Genomic DNA, 24989 nt, shown 5'->3' with positions numbered 1-24989 from the left:
ACAACACTATGAGAGCAGTGAGACTGAACCAAACAGGAAAAGCTGTGGGTAGTTAAACCAAAATAATGAAATAAAAAAGGTTAAAAAGCATCCCAAAGCTGAGGGGGTTTGTCACCACATAGTCATTTGACATATTATAACAATATTGATTAGTGCAGCTTTAATTAAGTCCTGGATCAGGTATGATTAACCAGGCCTCTGTACTAGGAAGCAGGATTTGGCGTTATAGCGAGGTAACTTTAGGGTTAACCCTTCAGGGTTTTCCGTCCTACGAAGGTGGATCACTTCTTACCGGGGTAAATCACCATGGTAACTGATGCTGAACAGCTAACCTGCTCCGGAGCAGGTTATGTTCCAGATAAGAGATCAACTCGTATAAAACCACCGCCTACTGACCAATCAGAGCTCAGTGAGCGGATCGTATGGTAATATTACACACATATATGAAGAAGTTTAAGTCATAATCCAGACTAAAAACAACACAGTTTAAACTGACAGATGCGGGAAGGACAGCTGGATTTATTCTGTGGGTGTTTACCGCTTTGAATTATGTTTTTATATTTATTTTTTTACTTGCTCTTGAGTCCGTTTCACACCGCTGGAGACGGGACGCAGCTGAAAGAAGGTTGAAATATATGCCTCATATTTATTAATGGGCATAATGAGGTGTAACCCATCCATCCATTATATTTCTTAAAGCCATTTATATGAAGACGAGTATATTTGACTTTTGAGTGTTCCGTTAAATTAATAACTCTGTTAATTTACACATTCATATATCGGGAGTTTACATACTCAGCTGTCCTTCCTGCATTTGGCAGCTTCAACTGTGTTACTTTTAGTCTGGATTAAGTGTTTAACTTCTTCGTATTTGTCTAATATAGTTTGCTCTTCCTTTGTAAAATGTGCTGCTCTGCCTGTCTGTCTGCAAGTCAGTAGACTTGTCCATGTCTGTGATTGGTCAGACGCTGTAAACACCGCCCCGTTCATGTGAACGCGCTCACAGCCAGACTGAGAAACCCTGTGTTGATTTACTGAGTTGATAACAACCTCCGTAGGACCGTTTAGCAGGATCTCGTTTGTTAGGGTTAGTGAAGCCAGATAAGGAGAAGATACCCTGGGTATGTTGAACTCGCTTCGTAGTACAGACCTCAGGTTGCGTAAACCAACCACAAACACATGGTTCAGGTAAATATAACAGTATGAGATTGGACTTGAACCCATGCTTCTAGTGATGAAGCACTACCTTCACTTCCTTTACACTGCACCATATCAACATCAACATCCAACCCTGCATGTATTGCTGATGGCTTGCTGTGTGTGTGTGTGTGTTTCCCTGCAGTGATTTTCCTATCCGGGGCATGCAGATCTACGACGGGCCCATCAACATGCAGAATTGCACATTTCGGAAATACACAGCGCTGGACGGACGGCACACCAGCGCTTTTGGCTTCAGGCTCAACAACTCATGGCAGAGCTGCCCCAACAACAACGTCACTAACATCATCTTTGACCACGTACCTGTGAGTCCGCTTCTCTGTTTGATGCACATGTACAACACGACGCAAATTACTGCCACCGATTTCACACCGATCTGCTTATCGTATATGGCAGTACGTGAAAGGAAAGAAAAGTAAACTGCAAGCTAGAAAACGTGGATGTATAAATGTAATGTAAAATGTAGAATTGAAAATATTAGGGCTGTCAAAGTTATTAATAATAATGATAATAATTATAACACGATAAAGGCATCATATGAAACCAACCATGTCATACTAACTTGTCGCAAAGGAGGCTAAATAACGCTCCAAACTTGCGCTAAATTTTGGCGAGGAAAAAACTGTCATGTCCATTTTCAAAGGGGTCCCTTGACCTCTGACCTCCAGATATGTGAATGAAAATGGGTTCTATGGGTACCCACGAGTCTCCCCTTTACAGACATGCCCACTTTATGATAATCACATGCAGTTTGGGGGCAAGTCATAGTCAAGTCAGCACACTGACACACTGATTTGAGCATATTGTTTTATGCTAAATGCAGTACCTGTGAGGGTTTCTGGACAATATCTGTCATTGTTTTGTGTTATTAATTGATTTCCAATAAGAAATATATACATACATTTGCATAAAGCAGCATATTTGCCCACTCCCATGTTGATAAGAGTATTAAATACTTGACAAATCTCCCTTTAAGGTACATTTTGAACTGATAAAAAATGTGCGATTGATTTGCGATTAACTGTGGACAATCGCAATAAAATATTTTAATCGATTGACAGCCCTAGACAATACTTAAAAAATTGTTTTTACAGCTGCTATTATTATATATGTGACATAGGAAGGGGAGCCAAATCTGATTGGCTTGTTGAATCACATGTTTTCTGATCTAGACAGTCCACAAAAAACTGACTGGCTCGTCTTATTTCACAGTTTGTGGGTTTGTTTTTCCGGATACCCAAATGGATGTTCATGATATGTCCCCTTTAAAAGCTCTTACTGACTGACTGGAGAAAGTCAAGACTGGAAAAACAAATCTGAAATGAGTCACACTTACACGTATAAGTGTGAAACGAATTTATAATTGAATTCATTTAGAAACCCCACGCTGTGTCAAATAACTTCTCATGCATACAAACGTTTCTGACTAAATACTCTGAGCCGCTATATAAATGTATGCCTTTGACTGCATCCCTCCGCTGTAGATCACGTCTCGGGTGTTTTTCGGGGAGCCGGGTCCCTGGTTTAATAAGATGGAGATGGACGGGGACAAGACGACCATCTTCCACGATATCGACGGCTCGGTCAGCGAGTATCCCGGAGCCTTCCTGGTTAAAGAGGACAACTGGCTGCTCCGTCACCCCGACTGCATTGACGTGCCGGACTGGAAGGCCGCTATCTGCAGCGGCCATTACGCACAGGTTGGTCAGCGAGCGTCGAACTCGCTCACACATTCGTCCTCACAAACACTGATCTACTTCCTGTTACACCCTATTTATAGCATTGGTTGACTTACAGGTATTTTCAGATCCCAATAAAAGTTCTTTGAAATCATAAATAAGTTTTATGATACCTGATCTGTGTGAAATGAGAAATCAATCATGCATATCCATCATTCCACTGGATGTTTTATAGTGTGTGTATCATAATAATGATGCTGGTATTTATTAGGAAAGTTAGCCATGCCAGAAGAACTCTTGAACAAGATAATTTATCATTTACGCATTTTTTACAAATATGTTTTGTGTTTTGTATTGAATGTGTTTTGGAAAATGTTCATGTTTTTTTAACCACAGTATTACTCTCACCGGCCAATTTATTAGGCACACCTGTTCAATTGCTTGTTAACACAAATAGCTAATCAGCCAATCACATAGCAGTAACTCAATGCATTTAGGCATCTAGAGGTGGTGAAGACGACTTGCTGAAGTTCAAACCGAGCATCAGAATGGGGAAGAAAGGGGATTTAAGATTTAAGACTTTGAACGTGGCATGGTTGTTGGTGCCAGACGGGATGGTCTGAGTATTTCAAAAACTGCTGATCTACTGGGATTTTCACGCACAACCATCTCTAGGGTTTACAGAGAATGGTCCGAAAAAGAGAACATATCCAGTGAGCGGCAGTTGTGTGGATGGAAATGCCTTGTTGATGTCAGAGGACAGAGGAGAATGGGCAGAGTGGTTCGAGATGATAGAAGGCAACAGTAACTCAAATAACCACTCGTTACAACCAAGGTATGCAGAATACCATCTCTGAACGCACAACACGTCCAACCTTGAAGCAGATGGGCTACAGCAGCAGAAGACCACCCGGTACTAGCACCGGCCACTTTATTAGGTACACCCTGTACCTAATAAAGTGGCCGGTGAGTGCATATCAATTGTATTTCTGTGTCCAGTACACAAACTGACACAGGAAGAGTTCTGCTTAGCTTAGCACAAAGACTGGAAGCAGGGGGAAACTGCTAGCGTAGCTCTCTCAAAGTGCCTTCCAACAACTTGACAGCCGTCTTATTTAGTCAAAGTCAAAGTCCACTTTATTGTCAATTCTGCAATACGTACAGAAAATATAGAGGATCCAAACAGACCATAGTGTTGGTATGTACAAGTATTTAAAACAAAACGACAAGGGTTTCAAAATACCAGTATATGTGATACTACGTAATGTGCCATTGACAGGATGAATAATTAGCAGCAGTTTTTTGTGGCCGTGTGCGTATATGTTTGTATAAAGAAAGTTCTTATGGCTGGTGCTGTGTAGGATGGTATAAGTTCCAGGCCAGACTTTTTATAGGCAGAGGGAAGAGAGTTCAGCATCCTGACAGCCTGACAGCCTGATGTATACAGCTCTTTCCCAGACTGGTGGATCGGGCTCGGAGGCTCTGGCATCTTCTCCCGGGTTGCAGGAGACTGTGCAGGAGGCAGTGTTAGGGAAGGGATGGGGAGGAGGGAGGGGGGGGTCACTCACAATGCTGGTGGCTCTGCTGGCTATAGCCAGGTGTTGTAAAGGTCCAGGAAAGAGTATCTAAAGTGAGCACATCGACTATTCGATTTAAGGAGCCTAAATTCAACTGCTAATCTCACAGTCGAATCGTCGCAGTGGCGAAAAAAATCTGGTTATGAAACAAAGGATGATTCCATTCTGGCTATACGGGGGTTCTCCAAATAAATAATGACATATACCCTATTTTGGTATAAATATCAGCATATTAATAATACTGTTAACACAAATATCTTGTGCTTTCAATCCATCATCTTAATGTGTATGAATAAATCACCATGTAGACTGAGTTGCACTATCCAAAATTTGCGGGACCATCAGAGCAGCATCTTGGCGGTAGCTTCGCCTCATGGGGAGAAGCCCCGTATATAGCCTGAATGGAATCATCCTTTGTTTCTGTGAGATGGCAACAACATGAGGCTACTGTTTCCAAAATCAAAGAATACATTTATTAAATCAGAGCACTAAATATTTGTCGAATTTATGAAGGATTCTCTAAAAGCAGCTGGGGGAGGTGCATAGAAACAGCTCTCTCTCTCTCTCTCTCTCTCTCTCTCTCTCTCTCGTTTCCCTTCCGTCTGTGGATTGCTAATGGGGGGAATTAGGAAGTTCTATTTACAACCACGAAAAGCAAGCAGGCTGAAACTGTGTCTGTCTATTGATCTCCGCTGTATCAGTACTACAGACAGCACCGCATCCACACACACACACACACACACACACACACACACACACACACACACACACAACAAACAGCACTGTCCATTAAACATGTTTTTCAGTTTTTCTGTCTGGTGTGAATGGCTAAATTAATTCGGTGCTTGGTCCACACTAATGGAGTCCAGGAACCATTTAAGGCGGACAAAATGAGATGAAATATAATATAATGATATTACTATAAGATATGGCATTTTTTTTTTTTTTTTGGCCAAATATAAGAATCAGCCTTCTAATTATGTCCTTGTTTCCCTTCAGATCTACGTCCAGACACGTAACCCTGCCAACCTGAACATGCACATGGTGAGGGATGAGTACCCTGACCGGCCCCTGACACTAGAGGGCGCACTGAAGAAGAAACACTACCAGCAGTTCCAGCCGGTGATCACGCTGGCCAAAGGCTACACCATCCACTGGGACCAGGCGGCGCCCGCTGAGGTCATCATCTGGCTCATCAACTTCAACAAGTCAGTGGACAAACAAGCTGCACCTGTTTCAGCACACACTTCTGACCAACACCCCCTTCACACCACAGCATGTTTACAGCAGCTACTGTTGGAACAGGAGACAATCATTCACTTTGTTTATCATGGACAGTACACATAAATTAACATTAGTCTAATGAATCATTTTCATCTGCGGTCTCTGGGTAGATTATAGAATAGACCAAGGCACATAAACCAATATTAGGGGGTTCATTTTGACAAAAGAATATTGAATTAAAAAAAATTGTATTGCTTCTGCTAGAAAAATAGTCCTCCTGCTGTGTACAGAGGTCAGATGTGCCATAGCAAAGGTCTTTTATTCATAGCATTTATAAATATATATGCTATAAATAAATAACAAACTATAGAATGACGTAATTGACCAATCAGAATCGAGTATTAAACCGTGATAACTAAACCTATATTGTTCTAACGTGATCATTTATATTGTTATAACCTGAAACGTTTCAGGTTATAACATGATCACTTATATTATATGTTATATTGATAATAACTTGTGGGCACGAGATAATACTTTGTACATACAAAGTCCACATCTTGTGTGCACAATGTAATGACCCTATTTGCACATTATTCTTTTGTGCACAAGTTAGGGATCTTGTTTGCACAAATCATTATCTTATACTCACAAATCATCTTATTTGGATCTACTTGTGGGCATAATCATTTGTGCATATAAGATCCATATCTTGTGTTATTATCTTGTGCGCACACATTATCACTTTCACACAAGATCCCTATATTGTGAACTCTAGCGACAGAGCTCGTGTGCACAAATTCTTATCCTGTTTGAACCGTCATTTGCATACAAGATAATAACCTGCAGGCAAAAATTAATACCTCGTGTGCCAACTATAATCAGATGTGCATACAAGGTCTTGTGTGCAAAAGATCCATATAAAAATATCCTCAGAAAGCCAGTTCTGTTGCTTTGCATGTGTACAACTGAGAGCAGCACCATCAATGCGTTTGAGGAAAGACTGTTTAAAATTATGTGCCATTAACCCCATTGGTATGATTCATCACATCAAGCCTACAAAGACACGCAAAAGACAGAGAGTTGTTGGAGAGAGATCAGGGAGGCAGTGGGACAAGGCCAGGAGGAGGCTCTGATGGCAGGCCTCTCACCCCACCTTTCAGCACGATCACTCACAACAGAGCTGAACACTCTGCTCTTTAGACGTGGTCGGACGACACATTACATGATTTAGTTCTATCAAGGATACAGAGACTTTAAAGGGGGAACCCCAACCATTTTATAAAAATGTTGTATAAGTCCTTTTGTTGCTCCAGATGGAGCTTTGGGAAGTCTGTGATGTCACTTGTGTCAACCCCCTGGCTGGGGTTTGGCTGTACTATTATCAAACATCAGAAAGATATTGACCCTAAAGGGTTCAGCATGCGTCAGACAGATTAGTTTGTAGGAAGTGTCCAACCACGTCTAAATGCACAAGTCTTTATAAGTGTTCTGGAAGGCCACACTTGAAGGTGGGACAAAGCTGGAAAGAGAAGTTCAACCCCTGCCTTACTGTCACACCTCCACACACACTCCCAGCCAGCCACTGTGTAACATGGACTGTTTGTGCCACTATTTCATTTCCTTAACCCCTTCAAGTGGTTGAATGCTATCCAGTGACTGTATAGAAAGAATGTAAACAGAGGAGAGACGTTGCAGTTAAACGTAATGTTGTGAATGATGAAGTCGGCTGAGGAGATTCATTTGGTTTTTGAACAGTGCTCCTCCTCACAGTAAATGAGGGGCAGCTTCCTGAGGTCTCTCAGATCATTCCTGGTGAGTGCAGTAACCAGTAAACTGGCCATCAGCTCATTCCTGCTAGTTATCAAGACTCACCACAGAACTGTGGAGCGCCTCATTTTGTGATCCTCCCTTCAGATAGTGTTTACAGTGTGGCCTTCAGTTATTTAAACTACAGAAAGCTGCTTGACATTTCAAGCATGTCAGCTATTCCCCATGGCGTGAGTCCACCCTGTTACAGTGTAATTTCCATCGATGGCTGCACACACCAATGGCTCCATCTACAGTTCACAGAGGAATGCAGCAAGTCAGGCTGCATAGAGCTGAAATATGACTTGTTTATGTTTCACTTGATTTCAGAAAACAGCTGCTGTGTATCTTCTGATCATGGTTTAATGGGACATTCTTTCTTTCTTGCTTTGTATAGTTTAGTATGATATATGAAAATACAGCTACCTCCTGCTCATTTTCAAACTTTGATGAAGGACCTTGCAGCAGCCTCGGTAAAAAGCTGTTGAGCTAAATAGATGATCGTTCTTACATTTTCTGTCTTGTTACTGAATTGTCTGACTTTGTGGGGTTTTGTATAGTAGGTTTTAATTTTATTTATTTTCAACTTTTCTTTTTTTGTCCTGATCCAGCTTATTTGGGAACACACATTTTCTTTTTCTTTTCTCTTTTATTTCTTTTTCCAATTTTCATCACAAACAGACAAAAAAAACAAAAACAAAAAGGTTACATCTACAGACATCGACAGACTCACAAACATACCAACCCCACATACAGAATAATAATAATAATATATATATATATATAAATAAATAAATATATATATATATATATATATATATAAATAAATAAATACAATTAAATAATACCAAGAATATATAAATATACATATAAATAAATAAATAAATAAAATAAAATAAACCTAAGAAAAAAAAACAAAAAAAAAACAGGATAGCCAGACTAGACAGACAAAGATACAATCACATTTCCGCCTATGTCATATCTGGGAAAGAACAGTAAAGAATAGCTAAACTGGATGTCACGCAGTAGGGACTCCAGCTAACAGTCGGGGGAGTCAAGGTGTCTAATAATTGGGCCCCAAATACACTCAAATGTGTCTTGAGAACAATGTGTGTTGCTTCAAAGCCTCTCGAGGTGTAGCCCTGAAACTAATTCCCTCAGCCATCTAGAATAACAAGGAGCGCTGGTGGCCTTTCCGTTCTTTTAGAATTATTCTCTTAGCTACTACAGAAACTACATGAAACATACATTTTCAATCAGAGCTGCAACCACCAGCACTTTTCTTTGGGAAAGAAACAGGGAAATCCATGGATTGGATTGAAAAACATCATACATGGCTGCATGAAGTGAGAGCCTAATTCATTAAACTGGGAGTTTGGTATAGCATCAAATTACAGCTGCACCAATACTGGCACTGTGAAACTGTGAACTTGAAGCTAGGGCTGGTAATGTTCCTCAAAAACATGTTTTGTTATATTAGTTGAAATTCTCTTTTCATCCCGACAGCAATCAATAAACCAAATGCTCTGACAATTAAAAAGAAAATGATCTGGCATCTGTGGCTGTCGCAGGACTGTAATAAACTCGTCTAATCATTTCATTGCTTCCATTTCACACCAGCTGGGCCTAATATTTTCATTATCAACTGCTTATTTTAACAAATCCTCACACTGGAGAAGCTAAAGCCAGAGTGTGTATTCTATTTTTCTTTCATAAATTACTTAAACAAATATTTATTCAAATTGTTGACAGTCACTTTTCTCAACAAATAAATTTAAATTTATTCAGCTCTATTCACAATTCATGTGATATTCACCTGAATAGATAAAGGTAGAAAAAATCTTACACTTAACCACTTCAACTTCAACTTAAAAAACGTAAACTTTATTAGGTTCATCATATACCAACACAGTCTCACGGCAGTTTGTGAATTAGTCATGAAATTTAACTGATTTGTGTACATAGACACAAATTTCCCTTTTTTTCTTAATGCTCAGCACAACTTTCAACAAAGTATTTTTCTTGCTTTTTCCTACGAATGTCCAGCAACACGTGACGCACAAGTCAATTTCCACTACAGTCTTTTCAAAATAAAACTACTTAGTTAGGTTTAGGAATAGATCAACTTGGTTAGGATTAGGCAACAAACTACTTAGTTAGGTTTAGGAAAAGATGGTGATTTGGGTTAAAATAACTCCGTAAGTGCTGTAATTTAAAGCTGAAGTAGGCCAGATCGGAGCAGATATGATTAAAAAAAGTTATTTTTATAAAACGGTCGCTATATTGTGACAGTAGTACATGATAGTACAGGTAACCTGAAAAAAATCATGTACCACTGTGTCCTCCGGTGCTCCTAACGGCATCTGCAAGATTTCACTGACCGGAGGAAAACAAGCAGTATGAACTGACCTGAGGTCTGCTGTCCATCCTATGAGAGCCGGATGTCAATCACTTGCGAACTCCGACCAAACGGTCAAACTAGGCAGCGCTGATCAAATATGAATCAATATTCTGTTACCTTAATGCCTATTTCTCTCCTCAGATGTTTTCAGAATAATCTTGTAGTTCACGGTTTAGCTGTAAAATTAGAAAGTTTATGACCCGCCGCCATTGTGAAATCTGGTGAAGGAACGCTAAGTTCCGGTCACATGACCGGAGCACAGCCAATAGGAACGCTCTCTCAATGAAATGACCTGTGATTGGTCAAAGTCTCCTGTCATGGGTTAGATTTTTTTAAAGTCTGAAAACAGAGCCATGAGGAGGAGCAGAAGTCTAGTTTTCTCTCGGAACACTTGAATTATAATATGCTGAAAGGGTATTATGGAATTTTTGCCCAATAAGGCCAAAAATATACTGCCTACTGAAGCTTTAAGTTCGGAAGTTATGTGACAAATAAACCAACTTTGACTTCTGGTTTCACACGATACACGAATACCAGTCTTCTGGGAGAAAGTCCTGTGTTTTTTGACCCACCCATTGAACCACCTACTTTACAGTTTAAGGACGACCCTCTCAACCCACTGAGCTTCGGCCGCCCCCCAGTTGTTAATCATGTGTGTGCTGTCACTATGGATGTGAGAACATGTTCTACTGTGAAATGGAATCATTCATTACTGTGTTTGGGGTGTTTCAGAGATGACTGGATCAGCGTGGGCATCTGCTACCCACAAGGCACCACCTTCACCCTCATCTCTGATATACACAACCGCCTGACCAAGCAGACCCGCAAGACCGGCGTCTTCATGAGGACCACGCAGAGGGAGAAGATCAAACACTCCCACCTGGCCAGAGGATACTACTACTGGGAGGAAGACACTGGGTCAGTCAGACACAATCACACTCACACCACCACCACATTAACTCGCCTCATATCACAAGCAAACTTTACTAACTAACAGCATTCGGTGTAAAAGCATGTTGTGAACAGCATTTAAACCTCTACATTTTCTGCATATTGACTATATATTGCTATAAAGCTAGCATTCTTGGTGTCCATAATGTATAATATATTCGCCATACAACAAAGTCCAAAGAGTCAAAAAACACGTTGAATCAGATGATCAGACAGGTTGACCAACAGTTTCTCCTGATTATCTAAGACACGGGAGGTAGAACTGAAAGTGAATGCACCTGACGTTCCATAATAATCACTCATTGCTCACAGAAACAGTGTTCACACAACTACAGTATGTACAGAAGATCAGAGTTGAAGCAGGAAGTGGGTCAAATTGTAAACTGTGATGGAAGTTTACAATGGATAGTTTGGGTAATAATTTACCATTCACCACCTCTTCCAAATAAGTATGGATGCACTGATACCACTTTTTTTCAGACCGAGTACAAGTACTAGTACTTACATTTGAGTACTCGCCAATGCCAAGTACCGATACGAGTACTTCTCTGTGCCAAAAGACTCTCGTTAACAGCCACCTGGAGGGTGTGAGAGACACTAAGGTAAAGTTTTACTGCATGTTGTATGCGTGTATGAAGTCTAAAGCTTCACTGTGTATTGCAGCCTGCTCTTCTTGAAGCCAAAGGCCCATAACAACAAGGAGCAGTATGCCTTCTGCTCTGTCAAGGGCTGTGAGAGGATAAAGATCACCGCCGTCATCCCTAAAGGAAGTCCACCCAGCGACTGCATGGCCCAGGCCTACCCCAGACACGCCGAGCTGCCCGTTGTGGATGTACCCATGCCCAGAAAGATACCCAATGGCAGGCTGGTGAGAAGAGGAGGGGAGGGGAATTTAATGTGTTTCAAAATATTTAAACCGGGCATTATGTTCTACATAGCTGTTTTTACAGAGAGTTAGTTAGTTAGAAACGTTATTGTCCACAATGTGGAAAATTGTCTTTGGCTTCACCACAGTCAACATGAGTTACAAATAAGACAACAGCAAGAAACAGTAAAAACAGGGGAGGAGTTTGGAGTTCAATCATATGCAACCAAATACAGTTCCACTGGCATATTACAAATGTACAATGTGCAAATTCAGCGCAGGGTGGGGGTGACGGGGTTGCCCTGTTTAGGCTACGATTACCTATGTATTTAATAATTACCTCCGCCAAGGCCGAAGGCCTGGGAAGGAGGTTATGTTTTCACCTGCGTTGGTTTGTCTGTCTGTTAGCAGGATTACTCCAAAAGTCCGTGATGGATTTGAATAAATTTTTTTGGAGGGGTGGGATGTGGCACAATAAACAATCCATTAGAATTTGGTGGCAATTCGAATAATGATCCGGATTCAGGAGTTTTTTTAAGGATTCCGATCAGCCAGAACATTAATACCTCTGGGTATAACACATACGCAGTGTGACTGATGACGCGTTGATGACGTATGACCCCGCCTCTTTCCTTCAGAGAGAGAGAGACAGTGAGAGAGAGTGGGGGGCTGGGGTGGGGGGGACACCTGTAGATTCAGCGTTTTTTCACATCATACTCTGTGAAATTACAGTTGAGTTGGACCAAAGCACACTTGGTGATTGATGGAAAGAGTAACGACGACGGTTTAGGAGAGTTTTATTTTGTTTCTGTCCAGTTTGAATGAAGTGTTTTACGATGCTCTGCTTCGTACAGCTGAACTCAACATAAACAAAAATACACGTGGATGATGACGCAAGCTGAACGGAGAGGAGGGGGAGGGGCAATCGTACTCGGGCTCCTTGGCGGAGGTCTGCGCTCTCCGAGTGCCATTCTAGTACCGATTGTACTCTTTTTACGTTGCACTGTGAGATAACTTGAGCGTCCTATATACTAATGATCACACTACAGAATGGTAAACACAGTAACTACTTGATTAATAGTAATCAACAAAGATTCAAAAGCCACCCTGCGTGACCTCCAGTCATTCCAGAGTTGAGCGGTCCTGACTATGAAGGCCAGGTCTCCTCTGGTTTTTAGCCTCCACTTGGGAATTATTAAGAAACACCGACCAGACACTCTCAGGCTACGCTCAGGCTCATGATGTTAGCGAGTCATAGATATATAATCAGGGGCCAGGCTAATATGTGCCTTATGTAGGTGATCATTCAAATGTTAAAATCCACTCTAAAATAGAGTGCAGGATTTCGGACACAGTCATAGCAAATTAGGGCTGTCAAAGTTAGCATTAACGCAACTTGCGATTTTTAGGTTGTACCAGGCTCAACAGTTAAGGTACTGGTATCATATGAAACTAAAAAAACCTAATGAATCCATCGGTACCAACCGTGTCATACTAGCTTGTTGGGAGGGAGGCTAAATAACGCTTCAAACTTACGCTAAATTTTAGCGAGGAAAAACAATCATGTCCATTTTCAAAGGGGTCCCTTGACCTCTGACCTCCAGATCAGTGAATGTAAATGGGTTCTATGGGTACCCACGAGTCTCCCCTTTACAGACATGCCCACTTTATGATAATCACATGCAGTTTGGGGCAAGTCCTAGTCAAGTCAGCACACTGACACACTGACAGCTGTTGTTGCCTGTTGGGCTGCAGTTTGCCATGTTATGATTGGAGCATATGTTTTTTGCTAAATGCAGTACCTGTGAGGGTTTCTGGACAATATCTGTCACTGTTTTGTGTTGTTAATTGATTTCCAATAATAAATATATACATACATTTGCATAAAGCAGCATATTTGTCCACTCCCATGTTGATAAGAGTATTAAATATTTGAAAAATCTCCCTTTAAGGTAAATTTTGAACAGATAATATGCGATTAATGGTGATTAAATATTTGAATCGATTGACAGCCCTAGTTTGTATATGTTCGTAAGGTGTGTTTTTCATAGCTCTTTATCTGAACATAGCTTTTAGGCTATATATACTTGAACTCACGATTCAAACTTTGTAGGCATGCACCCTAACACATTCCATCGTAATGAATACCCCATTTGTTGTATCCTTATGCACATCCTCTCTCTCCTCCAGCCTCTTTCTTGGCTCTATCCTGTTCATTTTTACCGCTGCAGATCTCAGTTTCCCCACAGCGGCAGTCATTAGAAATGTGATATCTTTCTTATATTAAAGTGGCATCTTCTGCAGCTGTGATTCTTTAATGTAATTTCTTTAGCTCTGTGACTGTGGTGAGTGAAAATGACTTTAAATTGCTTCTGTGAAAAGCCAAATATTGTGTTATTAATTCCAGCTCTTGTTTATTTGCTTGTTTACTCTCAGCACTCGTCGGAACATTTCCTAGAGGTCAAACTGGAGTCCTACAACACTCGATTCTTCCACATCAAGGAGGACTTTGCCTTTATTGAGGTATGAACAGCTTAGACTCAGACCGCTGGTTAGGATTTACTGAACACAAATAATGATGACATACAGTGTTTATAGAGATTAACATTCAGATACATTATACAGGTTTCACTTCTCCACCACTGACCAACACATTCTCACTCCCAACTCATCAAATACAGCAGCTTGGTCAACGGCCCTACGCTTCAAACTATGACGCTCTAGGTACCCCTCCAGTGTCAGTGTCCTCCAGTTTCCACTCGTTACATGCATAGTGTCTTTTCAAAATAAACTTCATTGTGTAGCCGGGGGCGGGGGGAGGGGGTCTTTCTTCTGTTTACTTCCTCGGCTGACGGTTAACGTGACACTCCAACGAACCGCAGACGGCTCCGAAGTTGATTCAAGATGGATTTATTTGCTTACAAGCACTTTGGGACGCCCGTTAAGTAAGGGATAATGTACAGCGAGCCGGTCATTGCTGTGAAAGAATCCCCCGACAGGGAGATGCTGCCGACGCAAAGCGGAGCGTTTCTCTCATCGCCCTGAAGGGGTTTCTTTCACAACAATGACCCGCTAGCTGTACATTATCCCGCATTTTACACGGTTACTTACTGAAGAAATCAATATTTTGACAAAAACGGTCCTCCAGAGTCCGACATCTGAACTGCGCCCATAGCAACGGTCTGTTATACATAGCAACGGTCTGTTATACATAGCAACGGTCTGCTATACATAGCAACGGTCTGTTATACATAGCAACGGTTCGTTATACATAGCAACGGTCTGTTATAGAGAAATTACAGACCGCAGAACGCTGTGGTTGACCAATCAGAATCGAGTATTCAACACAGCCGTGTAATAACCTGGGAGATAAAAGCCCGGTCTGACTTGTTCCCCCCAGTGACGAGCTTTTATAGCTCCATCGTTACCTTGGAAACTGTAGTAATAAATATAAAATAACACAAATGTGTACACCTAACGACTATCAAACAAAGGTAAAATGACTGACAAAATCAAAAGTAACAATAGTAACAATTTATTAAAGCTGAAATTGTGTATCTATAACATGCAAGAGGCATATGATACATCTCATCCCCAATAACCGTCCCTGACACATCCAAAACTGACGTTAGAGGGTTACCTAGAGCGTCATAGATTGAAGCGTAGGGCCGCTGACCAAGCTGCCGTATTTGAGGAGTTGGGAGTGAGAATGTGTTGGCTTAGGCTACTATATAAAGACATCTGCACGAACATGTTTCAAATTTATGAAGTCTACTAAGACTGCTCTTCTTAGAGCTAATCAGCTAATGCTAAATTAAAACTATTCCACTGGTTGAATTGTTGTTTGTACCCTTTAATGGCAGTTTAACTTCTACTATTTTAATAAAGCAATTTGAACCTTTGTTTTAAAAGTGCTATAAAAAGTTATTACTTGGGCTGTCAAAGTTAATGCAATAATAACACATTAACTTAATTTGTTTTAACTCTTCTAATTTCTTTAACGCATTAACACAACTTGCCATTTTTAGGTCGTAGGGCTCAGTTTTAAAGCTAGAGTGAGGATACTGATATCATATGAAACTAAAAAACATGATGAATCCATCGGTACCAACCATGTCATACTAGCTTGTTACGATGGAGGCTAAATAACGCTCCAAACTTAGGCTAAATTTTGGCGAGGAAAAACAATCATGGCCATTTTCAAAGGGGTCCCTTGACCTCTGACCTCCAGATATATGAATGTAAATGGGTTCTATGGGTACCCACGAGTTTCCCCTTTACAGACATGCCCACTTTATGATAATCACATGCAGTTTGGGGCAAGTCATAGTCAAGTCAGCACACTGACACACTGACAGCTGTTGTTGCCTGTTGGGCTGCAGTTTGCCATGTTATGATTTGAGCATTTTTTTTTATGCTAAATGCAGTACCTGTGAGGGTTTCTGGACAATATCTGTCATTGTTTTTGTTGTTAATTAATAAATATATACATACATTTGCATAAAGCAGCACATTTGACCACTCCCATGTTGATAAGAATATTAAATATATATTACGTACATTTTGAACAGATACAAATGTGTGATTCATTTGTAATTAATCGTGGACAATCATGCGATTAATCACTATTAAATATTTTAATCAATTGACAGCCCTAGTTATTATAATTTTTTTCTGACATATTATTTATGACCAGTGCTGTTTGATGTCAGTTCTGCTAAATTAGTGGCATCATTGCAGTAGGCTATACAGTGCTGTGATTTTATAGATCCCGGAACTGTAGTGTGATTGGCTGGCTCTGTTGTGACAGGTGAACGGCAGGAAGTTGTACCAATCAGAAGACGGGGTGCAGCTCACAGTAATCGACGGGCATGATGGGAAGGTGGTGGAGAACAAAGGCTTCAGGAACTCCATCTTACAGGGCATCCCTGCACAGATAGACAACTACGTCAGTGGACTGAGAGACGGGTAAGAGCTGCTCCTTTGCTCTCCAACTGCAATAAAAGTCCCTCACCAGTTTGTCCTACCGCTTTGTTTAAGATTCTTTGTGGTGATTTATCACCACATTGTGGCAAACTGTTTCCTTTGTTTTTGGATGATGCGTGGGCCTCGCTACAAGATTATGTTACAAGTGCATTCATGATCACATCAGAATAGTGTCTCAGGCTCTAGTACAGGGGTCAGCAACCCGCGTCTCCGGAGCCACATGCGTCTCTTTAGCTCCTCTCCAGTGGCTCCCTGTGGATTTATAAAAATGGAAATGAATAACTGTTTGTTTACATTTAAATTTTTATTAATCATTGTTGTAGGTCTATGGTACGAAAGTACGATGGAGTATTAGGGCCACATTGAGGAAAAATAAATAAATCTGAGATTTTGAAAATGAAGTCATAATATTACGAGAATAAAGTAATAATTTTTTCTCTTTTCTTTTTCTTTTTTCTCGTAAATTTATGACTTTATTCTTGTAATATTACGACTTTTTTTATTGTAATATTACGACTTTTTCCTCGTAAAGTTATGACTTTATTCTCGTAATATTACGACTTTTTCCTCGTAAAGTTATGACTTTATTCTCGTAATATTACGGCTTTTTTTCTTGTAAAGTTATGACTTTATTTTCGTAATATTCTGACTTTATTCTGGAAATCTCTGATTTTTTTTCCTCAATGTGGCCCTAATACTCCGTAGTACATTTGCTCTTTGGTCCTCACTGCATTAGACTTATATAGTATATACTTAGACTATAAACTGTGTTACCTTCATCACAATGCTCAAATGTTTTGCGGCTCCAGACAGAATTTCTTCTTTTTTTTTGCCTAAAATGTCTCTTTTGATATTAAAGGTTGCTGACCCCTGCTCTAGTATAACACACAGCTTTAAACGTGAATACTAAAGTGATGAGCTGTCTCTCACTCTTTCTCCAGCTCCATTGTTCTCATCACGTCTAAGGGCCGTCTGGTTACCAGAGGATCCTGGACTAAAGTCCTGGAGAGACTTGGAGCAGACAAAAGCATCAAATTGAAAGGTAACTAACTAACTAACTCTATCTTTACCAAGGTCTACTGAGACAAATGTGCTCACACTAGCTATACTGTACCTGGAATGCATTGGACAAAACACAAAGCATTTCCAATTAAAATGCAGTGGATGGCACCGTTGCTTCATTGGTTGCATTATAACCAGATCACGGTGTGACAATGACGTCTAAAAATTGCCATTTGGACATTGAAAAAATGTAAATAGTCATGTCAGCAATTGTAAGAACAGCCAACTCGGCTGCCCAATCAGTCTTTGTTTGATTACAAGTACACATCCATCAAAAATGGCACAACCAAAAGTAATATAGTGGATCATAGATCGATCACACAACATACTGTATCTCTGATCAAGGAAATGGACTTTAATATGTATATACACGTAGGAAGATCCAAATAAAAGACATTAATTCTCATCATGCACATACATACTACATCCTGTTTACATTCAGTTTTTCAGTCTGAAATACTGTCAGCAACAAATATACAAATTTACATTTGCATTACTATTTTATATTTACTTGTGTTTATATACTGGTGCTCTGATGACTTTACTAACTTTCGTGTCATTTGCCTCTCCTTGCAGATAAGCTGGCATTTGTGGGCTTCAAGGGCTCCTTCCACCCTGACTGGATCCATCTGGAAGTGGACGCCGACCGAGCCAAGATCCATCAGGTCCTGCCTGTCCCTGTGGTCCACAAGATGAAGCTATGAGGGGGCAGGCAGAGTGGGGAGGACAGCCAAGAGACTATGTAGCTTCCAGATACTGACACACATTAGTCCCCCCAACCTCTCCCCCCCCAAAAAAATGCACAGACACACACTTACACATACACGCACACACACACGCTGTCAGCACTGCAGTCAGTTGCGCCATTGTCCAGGATCAGCGTTTTTTTTTTTAGGGTTGGCAGTGGGAAGAATGATATGATTGGGTGTGTTGAAAAGGGGAGGAGCCTCTCCCGGAGCCGGCACAGCTCACAACGAACCGTATCTGTGTAAGTCCGCCCATCAGTAGAGGGCTTTAAGGTGACAACACTCCCTCTGGCGGCCATATTGGACGTCCTCAGTTCTTTAGCAACAGTGGCTCAGAACAAAGGTTACGATATTGTAACCCTAGTTTCTCTAAGCAGGGGCGGAGCCCACTACTGGACTCCATGGGTAATACTCTCCTCCAATCACACGCACGCGCTCACCCACTGAGATTTGCATAAACGTAGCCGGCCAATCAGATCATTTTCTACCAAATATGTGCGTCACGTAGGTGTGTAAGTATATAAGGCGGCGTCCAGCACTGCCTGGCATCCTGCGCCCTCTCCAGCAGCGGCAGGGCCTCATTGGTAGAGAGCTCCGCCTGTGCTTATAGAACTCGGGTTACAATATCGTAACCTTTGTTCTAACTCCCACAGGCTCCGCCCTCTACTGGACTCTACGGGTACATTGGGTAGAGTAGAGGCACCACATCCACCTAACCGCAATGACTAATGATTAGACAGCTGGCCACTGAGCAGCTCCACTGGAGTGGTTGGGGTTAAGGGCCTTGCTCGAGGGCACCTCAGTGGTAGTAATGAGGGAGTGGCAAGCGCTGCTTTTTCACTTTCCTCACCCAGATTTATCCTGCTGGTCCGGGGGATTGAACCGGTCACAAGCTTAGACCACCACTGCCCTGATCTGGGTAACGCTATAGTCCAACCCTGCAGGGGTCAAAAACAAACAGTAGACACCCTGTACACCACATTTCCCGGGTCGACACGCTGGATGCGGAGATTGCGCAGACCACAGTGGGAGGGTCTCTTCCCACCTGCCTATAGGCAGACTCCATCTGTGGAGATGTAGCAGTCAGTCGCTCATCGCTAAAGAGAAAAGGATACCAGGCCGGGCTGGATGCCACCTTATATACTGTGGTTACGCATGTATTCGGTAGGCACGTCCTGATTGGCCGGCTACTTTTACGTAAATCTCAGTGGGCGAACGCGTGCGTGTGATTGGAGGAGAGTATTACCTTAGTTTCATATTAACATTAACATTGGCCTGTTGGTTGTTCGGTAGGTTTGTTCTCTGACAAAGCCCAAAAACATGAACTGACTCCTCCCGAGTGCACCTAGTAAAACTTTGGCATAGAAGGCGGGGCTAAAGACAGTTTAATCTACGTAGAGGCTTATAGAGCGCATTTCTGGAACTCAAAGACGCTTAACAATATAAACGGTAAGCGATATGAGACAAACAGCAGACAAACGAGACACACAGGTGGACACTCATACACACACACACACACACACACACACAAATGGGTAAGGGGGAGGGGGGGCTAGGAGTAGGCAGAGGAGAAGAGATGGGTCTTGAGGCGGGAATGGAATAGGGTGAAGGATTCAGAGTCTCTGATGTGTTGTGGGAGGGAGTTCCAGAGCCTGGGAGCTGCCCTGGAGGATGCTCTGTCCACAAAGCTGCAGAGGTTGGACTTGGGGGTGGAGAGGAGGCCAGCTGAGGTGGATCTGAGGGACCGTGAGGGTTGGTAGGGGGAGAGGAGGTCAGAGAGGTAGGGGGGTGCCAGTTGGTGGAGGGTCAGGATTTTGTAGTTGAACCGGTGAGAAACAGGGAGCCGGTGGAGGTCTTCTAAGACTGGGGTGATGTGATGCCATGATTTGGTGTGAGTCAGGAGTCGGGCAGCTGCGTTCTGGACCAGTTGGAGTCTATTGATGGAGGTGGTGCTTATGCCATAGAGGAGAGAGTTGCAGTAGTCGAGGCGGGAGGAGATGAAAGCGTGGATGAGCCTCTCGGCAGCACGGGGTGAGAGGGAGGGTCTGATCTTGGCAATATTGTGCAGGTGGTAGTAGGAGATTTTGATTTGAGATTTGAGGTTTGGGGCTCAAGGGAGAAGGTGGGATCAAATATCACGGCAAGGTACGCAGGTCATAGAACCGGAGTTATAAATTACTCTAACTAACCTCCTACCAATGACAATCATACACAAGTATTTTTGCATTAGCAAAAAAAACATGATACCACCCAAAAGGGGAAGATTGTGGTCATGGTCATGGATGGATTACTGAACGGGCATACCAGGCCAAGGCCCGGGGTCCCAAGGGGTCCAGGGGCCACAAAACAGCTACAAAGAGACACAAAACCTCTACGAACCACTTCAATGAGAGTTCTGGATCACCTGCAAAATGTTACTGAGACACTTTAACATGTCTGTGCCCAGACACACAGGGGCCTCATCATCTGTCCATGGTCATGGTCAAGAAATTGTTGTCTTTAAACAACATGGTTTTTAAACCTTACCTTTCCAAGCCGTTTCAGTCCAGTTTGGCCAGATTCAAGTTAATCTGACAGCTTTCACACCAGTCTAGACTGAACCAAACGGTTGGCACGGATCACTGGAAAGAAACATAGATGCTATTACAAAGAGTTGTGTATGATTGACGTTCGTAGGAGTCTGGGTTTGTCAGTTTTCTTTCTCATGATAACCTACATTATGAAAAAAAACACCAACATATTTTTCTTTTATGTTGATGATTTAACAACAACCATGTCCAAGAGATTCTGTTTCCAGCCTGGTTTTTTGATATTTATATAACTACTAGCAAATTCTCCAATGGACTGTCAGCCACGGTTTGAGGCGATTTCTGATGCTGATGCTAAGTCTGTATATGAACAGAGGGAACTAAAAGTGGTGAGCTAGCTAATGAAACGCATGTGTAATGTACGTGCATCACCGAGCATCCTTCCCACGCAGGTCTCTGTGGTATGTGACAGATGTAGAAGTCGAGTGGTTCCTTTGCTTGGTTATATGCCTGCTTTGTTTGACTAAACTGTTTAAAGAGAGAATAGAGAAGAAGAAGAAGAAGAAGAAGAAGAAGAAGAAGAAGAAGAAGAAGAAGAAGAAGAAGAAGAAGAAGACACAAAAAGAGAAACATTCCTTGTTTTGCATCCAGACCAGTGGTTGTTAACTTGCTGTTTCATTCCGAGCGCTCGCTCACTTGATATTGTGATGTTTTCCTCCCATTTTTTTTTCTCTTCATATCAGTGTTTGTGATCCATTCGTCTGTGTTTTTTTGGAGTGAACCAGCAAGAAGCCCGTAACAATATAAAAGATTAAATTAAATTGTCCATTGAATGTTAAATCAGGGAACTTTAAAAATGTGCAATTTCCCCCACTTCGAAATAACAAAGAAACCTTTGTTTCCAATCTGGCGAGAGAAGGGATTCCCCTCCCTTTTGCCGAAATAGCTGGTCTTTTTTCGGAGGTGGTAGCAGTAATTTAGTGTTTTGTATGTTTAATGTGTTTTTAAAAATCCACAGATTGCTAAGAGATATATTTTATACTTATTTATTGTACAGACACAGTTGATCCAAAATCTACAAAGGGCCATCTTTTGAGTTGTAATATTATTGCTGTTCTGTGTGTATACTGTATGTAAGAAACCATTATAGCTCCATTTTAAAAAGATTTGTATACCAGACACTCGTACTGCACACATGCATATGACTCTCGGTATAGTTGGCTTGTTTTGAACTGTACACCAAATGGATGTGTTGTATATGTGGCTTGGGCTTGTAAATTAATGAAGCTCCATGACTTTGGATTTCTTTGAGGACTTTTGTACAGAAATAAATGATGGTGACAAGTTGACAAGTTTGTCTGAACGTCATTGTGACTGAAGGTCACGTCTGCACATCTGTTTGTCCCTGCCCGGATGCTGTCGTTGGAGTCACCTGTGTCATTTCTATTATCCTTTATATTCTCAGCACCAGGTGGAGGCCAGTCACAGATCAGCACGACCAGGACCCCCTTTCTCACTGCACAAATTGTGTCTAAAAATAGGGATGTTAATAATTAACCGTTTAACCGTTAACCGACATTAAAGGTCCCATATTGTAAAAAGTGAGATTTTCATGTCTTTTATATTATAAAGCAGGTTTAAGTGCTTTATAAAAACTGTTAAACTATCAAAGCGCTCAATATATTGAGAAACACACACAGCCTGTATTCAGAAAGTGCGCGTTTGAAACAAGCCGTCAGGATTTCTGTCCATTTGTGATGTCACAAATATACAATATTTAGACCATTACAGTTTTAAACGTAAACATTCTAAGTGTGTCCCAGTTTATTTCCTGTTGCAGTGTATGTGAATGACATCAGCTGACAGGAAGTAAACATGGACCCAAACTCTTGCCTAGCAAGGCAATTCCGTTGCAATTCCATTGAAATCCACTAAAACGGAGCGTTTCAGACAGACAGGCAGACAGTATGAGGAATATAACGTGTTTTTTGAACATTACAGCATGTAAACATGTTCTAGTAGAAACACAAAATATAATTAAAGCTGCGAGCAGCGATGAACGGGCCCTCGCCCCCGCGGGCACGTTTGGGGAACGCGCACATCGGGGTACCCGCTGTCATGGCACGTATATGTCTTCAGGCCTGGACTATTATGAAGTAGGTCAATTTGGGGGCAGATTTGACCAAGTACAGTCGAGTTACAACAGTTTGTCTTTCAATGGCGAATCATGTAAATTCTCCGCTCTTCTATGGGACATCTACTGTAGACCTGCTATCACCCCTTAAAGACCCCCATGACACCCTAATGAAGACAAAAACAGGTCTATTGTGGGTCTCACAGAGGTAATCAGTCTCATTTGATCTCAGCTTTTCTCTGGTTTAAGTGCATCGACAAACATCACATTTACTCCAAAAGTGATACTACAAAATGTCATTTTAGAAAGTCATATGTATGTACTATATTATTCATATATTCAAATGTTTTGGTGTACCTAACATGTAATCAAACTAATTTCAAGAACTCAACAATTGGTTCCATGCAAGGTTTTAAATGTGAATAATCAGCATGTCTTTTAAACAGGTTTCACTATAAAAACAACACTTATTGTGTAGACTTGGTACCATACATATGCATATCAGCTGCTTGATTACACTGTAAATGCCAGTTTGACGATAATGACCCACCTATGGCCCATTAACTGGTGCAAGAATGTGTAAATGAGCTCTGATGTAAAGTACCGAAACTGGTTTGATGACAATGACCCACCTATGGCCCATTAACTGGTGCATGAATGTGTAAATGAGCTCTGATGTAAAGTACCGAAACTGGTTTGATGACAATAACCCACCTATGGCCCATTAACTGGTGCAAGAATGAGTAAATGAGCTCTGATTACAAACACTGGTACTGATTCAGCTATTTTACCATTAAACAGTTAAAACATGTCCAGTGTATTTGTGAAATGACAATACAATTTTTCATCTTTGTGCATTTTGAAATGTGTCACATAGTTTTTCTGTTTGCCACATTGTGTTGCTGAACACTACAATACTGGAACAATAGGATACCTTGAACACAAGTACAAATATTATAAAACAGTTACTGTGGGGCATTGTCACAATACATGTATTTTATTAGGATCCAAGAGTTTTTTTATATAGTTTATTAAGCTTGATTATTAGGAGAATTTTCTTAATACATAAATGAGCACTTCTTTCTAAAATAGCTTGTGGGTCCATGAAAAACGTTTACTTTTTTCCAGGGTTTTTGTAAAACATTACTTTAGCCTGTTTGTATAATATGAGAAACCCTCTGTTACAGATTGCTTAGTTATATGTGTTATTTAGATATATTTTATTTAATATTTATATACAAGTAGGCACATTAGAATATTGACTCATTGTAGAGAAACAAGTGGGATGTCAAGCACAAAGGATTAGTTTACTTTTTAAAAACATATGCATTTGTTTTCAACTGTATGGCAAACAAACCACCATGGTTAGGCAAGCTCCTGATCATTTCAGCATTATTTTATTTGATAATATATTTACATCATAAACCCTCAATATGTGTCCTTGTCATGATGTGTTTTCACTATACATATTACAATTAACGCCATGACATTAACTTTTATATAACTTAACATTGTATATATATATATATATATATATATATATATATGGAAAAGTTAGAAGGAAAAGTTTTGTTTCATCATTGGAGGTTACAAGATTCGTATTTCTTCATATGTTCTTAGTATTTTTATCACGGATTAACCCACAAGAAAAGATTATATTCATTTTAAATTGTATTTTTATGTAGAGTTTTTCCCAGACAGTGTTTTGTTTCATTGGGGCCTTGTTGTTGGTGTCTTCCACAGAACCCCACCTGTGTTGTGATTAGTTCTTTGTTTTTAGACACGCCCACAGAACCCCACCTGTGTTGT

At 41.0% G+C, this 24989-nt stretch overlaps 1 protein-coding gene across 4 annotated transcripts in view; it reads left to right on the top strand.

Annotated features, from left to right (window-relative positions):
- Positions 1–22398, top strand: part of cemip (cell migration inducing hyaluronidase 1) — a 216654-nt gene extending 194256 nt beyond the window's left edge. For all 4 annotated transcript variants that reach the window (XM_074624536.1, XM_074624543.1, XM_074624549.1 and 1 more), the window contains exons 21-29: positions 1343–1523; positions 2703–2918; positions 5474–5682; positions 10641–10826; positions 11523–11727; positions 14161–14247; positions 16535–16692; positions 17652–17752; positions 18349–22398. In XM_074624536.1, the coding sequence (XP_074480637.1) occupies positions 1343–1523; positions 2703–2918; positions 5474–5682; positions 10641–10826; positions 11523–11727; positions 14161–14247; positions 16535–16692; positions 17652–17752; positions 18349–18476 (1471 nt within the window). In that variant the 3' untranslated portion in view covers positions 18477–22398. The remainder of the gene's footprint in view (positions 1–1342; positions 1524–2702; positions 2919–5473; positions 5683–10640; positions 10827–11522; positions 11728–14160; positions 14248–16534; positions 16693–17651; positions 17753–18348) is intronic.
- The last annotated feature ends 2591 nt before the right edge of the window (positions 22399–24989 follow it).

This window comes from Sebastes fasciatus, chromosome 2, assembly GCF_043250625.1.
Source record: "Sebastes fasciatus isolate fSebFas1 chromosome 2, fSebFas1.pri, whole genome shotgun sequence".
NCBI lineage: Eukaryota > Metazoa > Chordata > Actinopteri > Perciformes > Sebastidae > Sebastes > Sebastes fasciatus.
The sequence above is the reverse complement of the archived record's forward strand: the minus strand, read 5'-3'. Positions and strand labels throughout refer to the sequence as shown.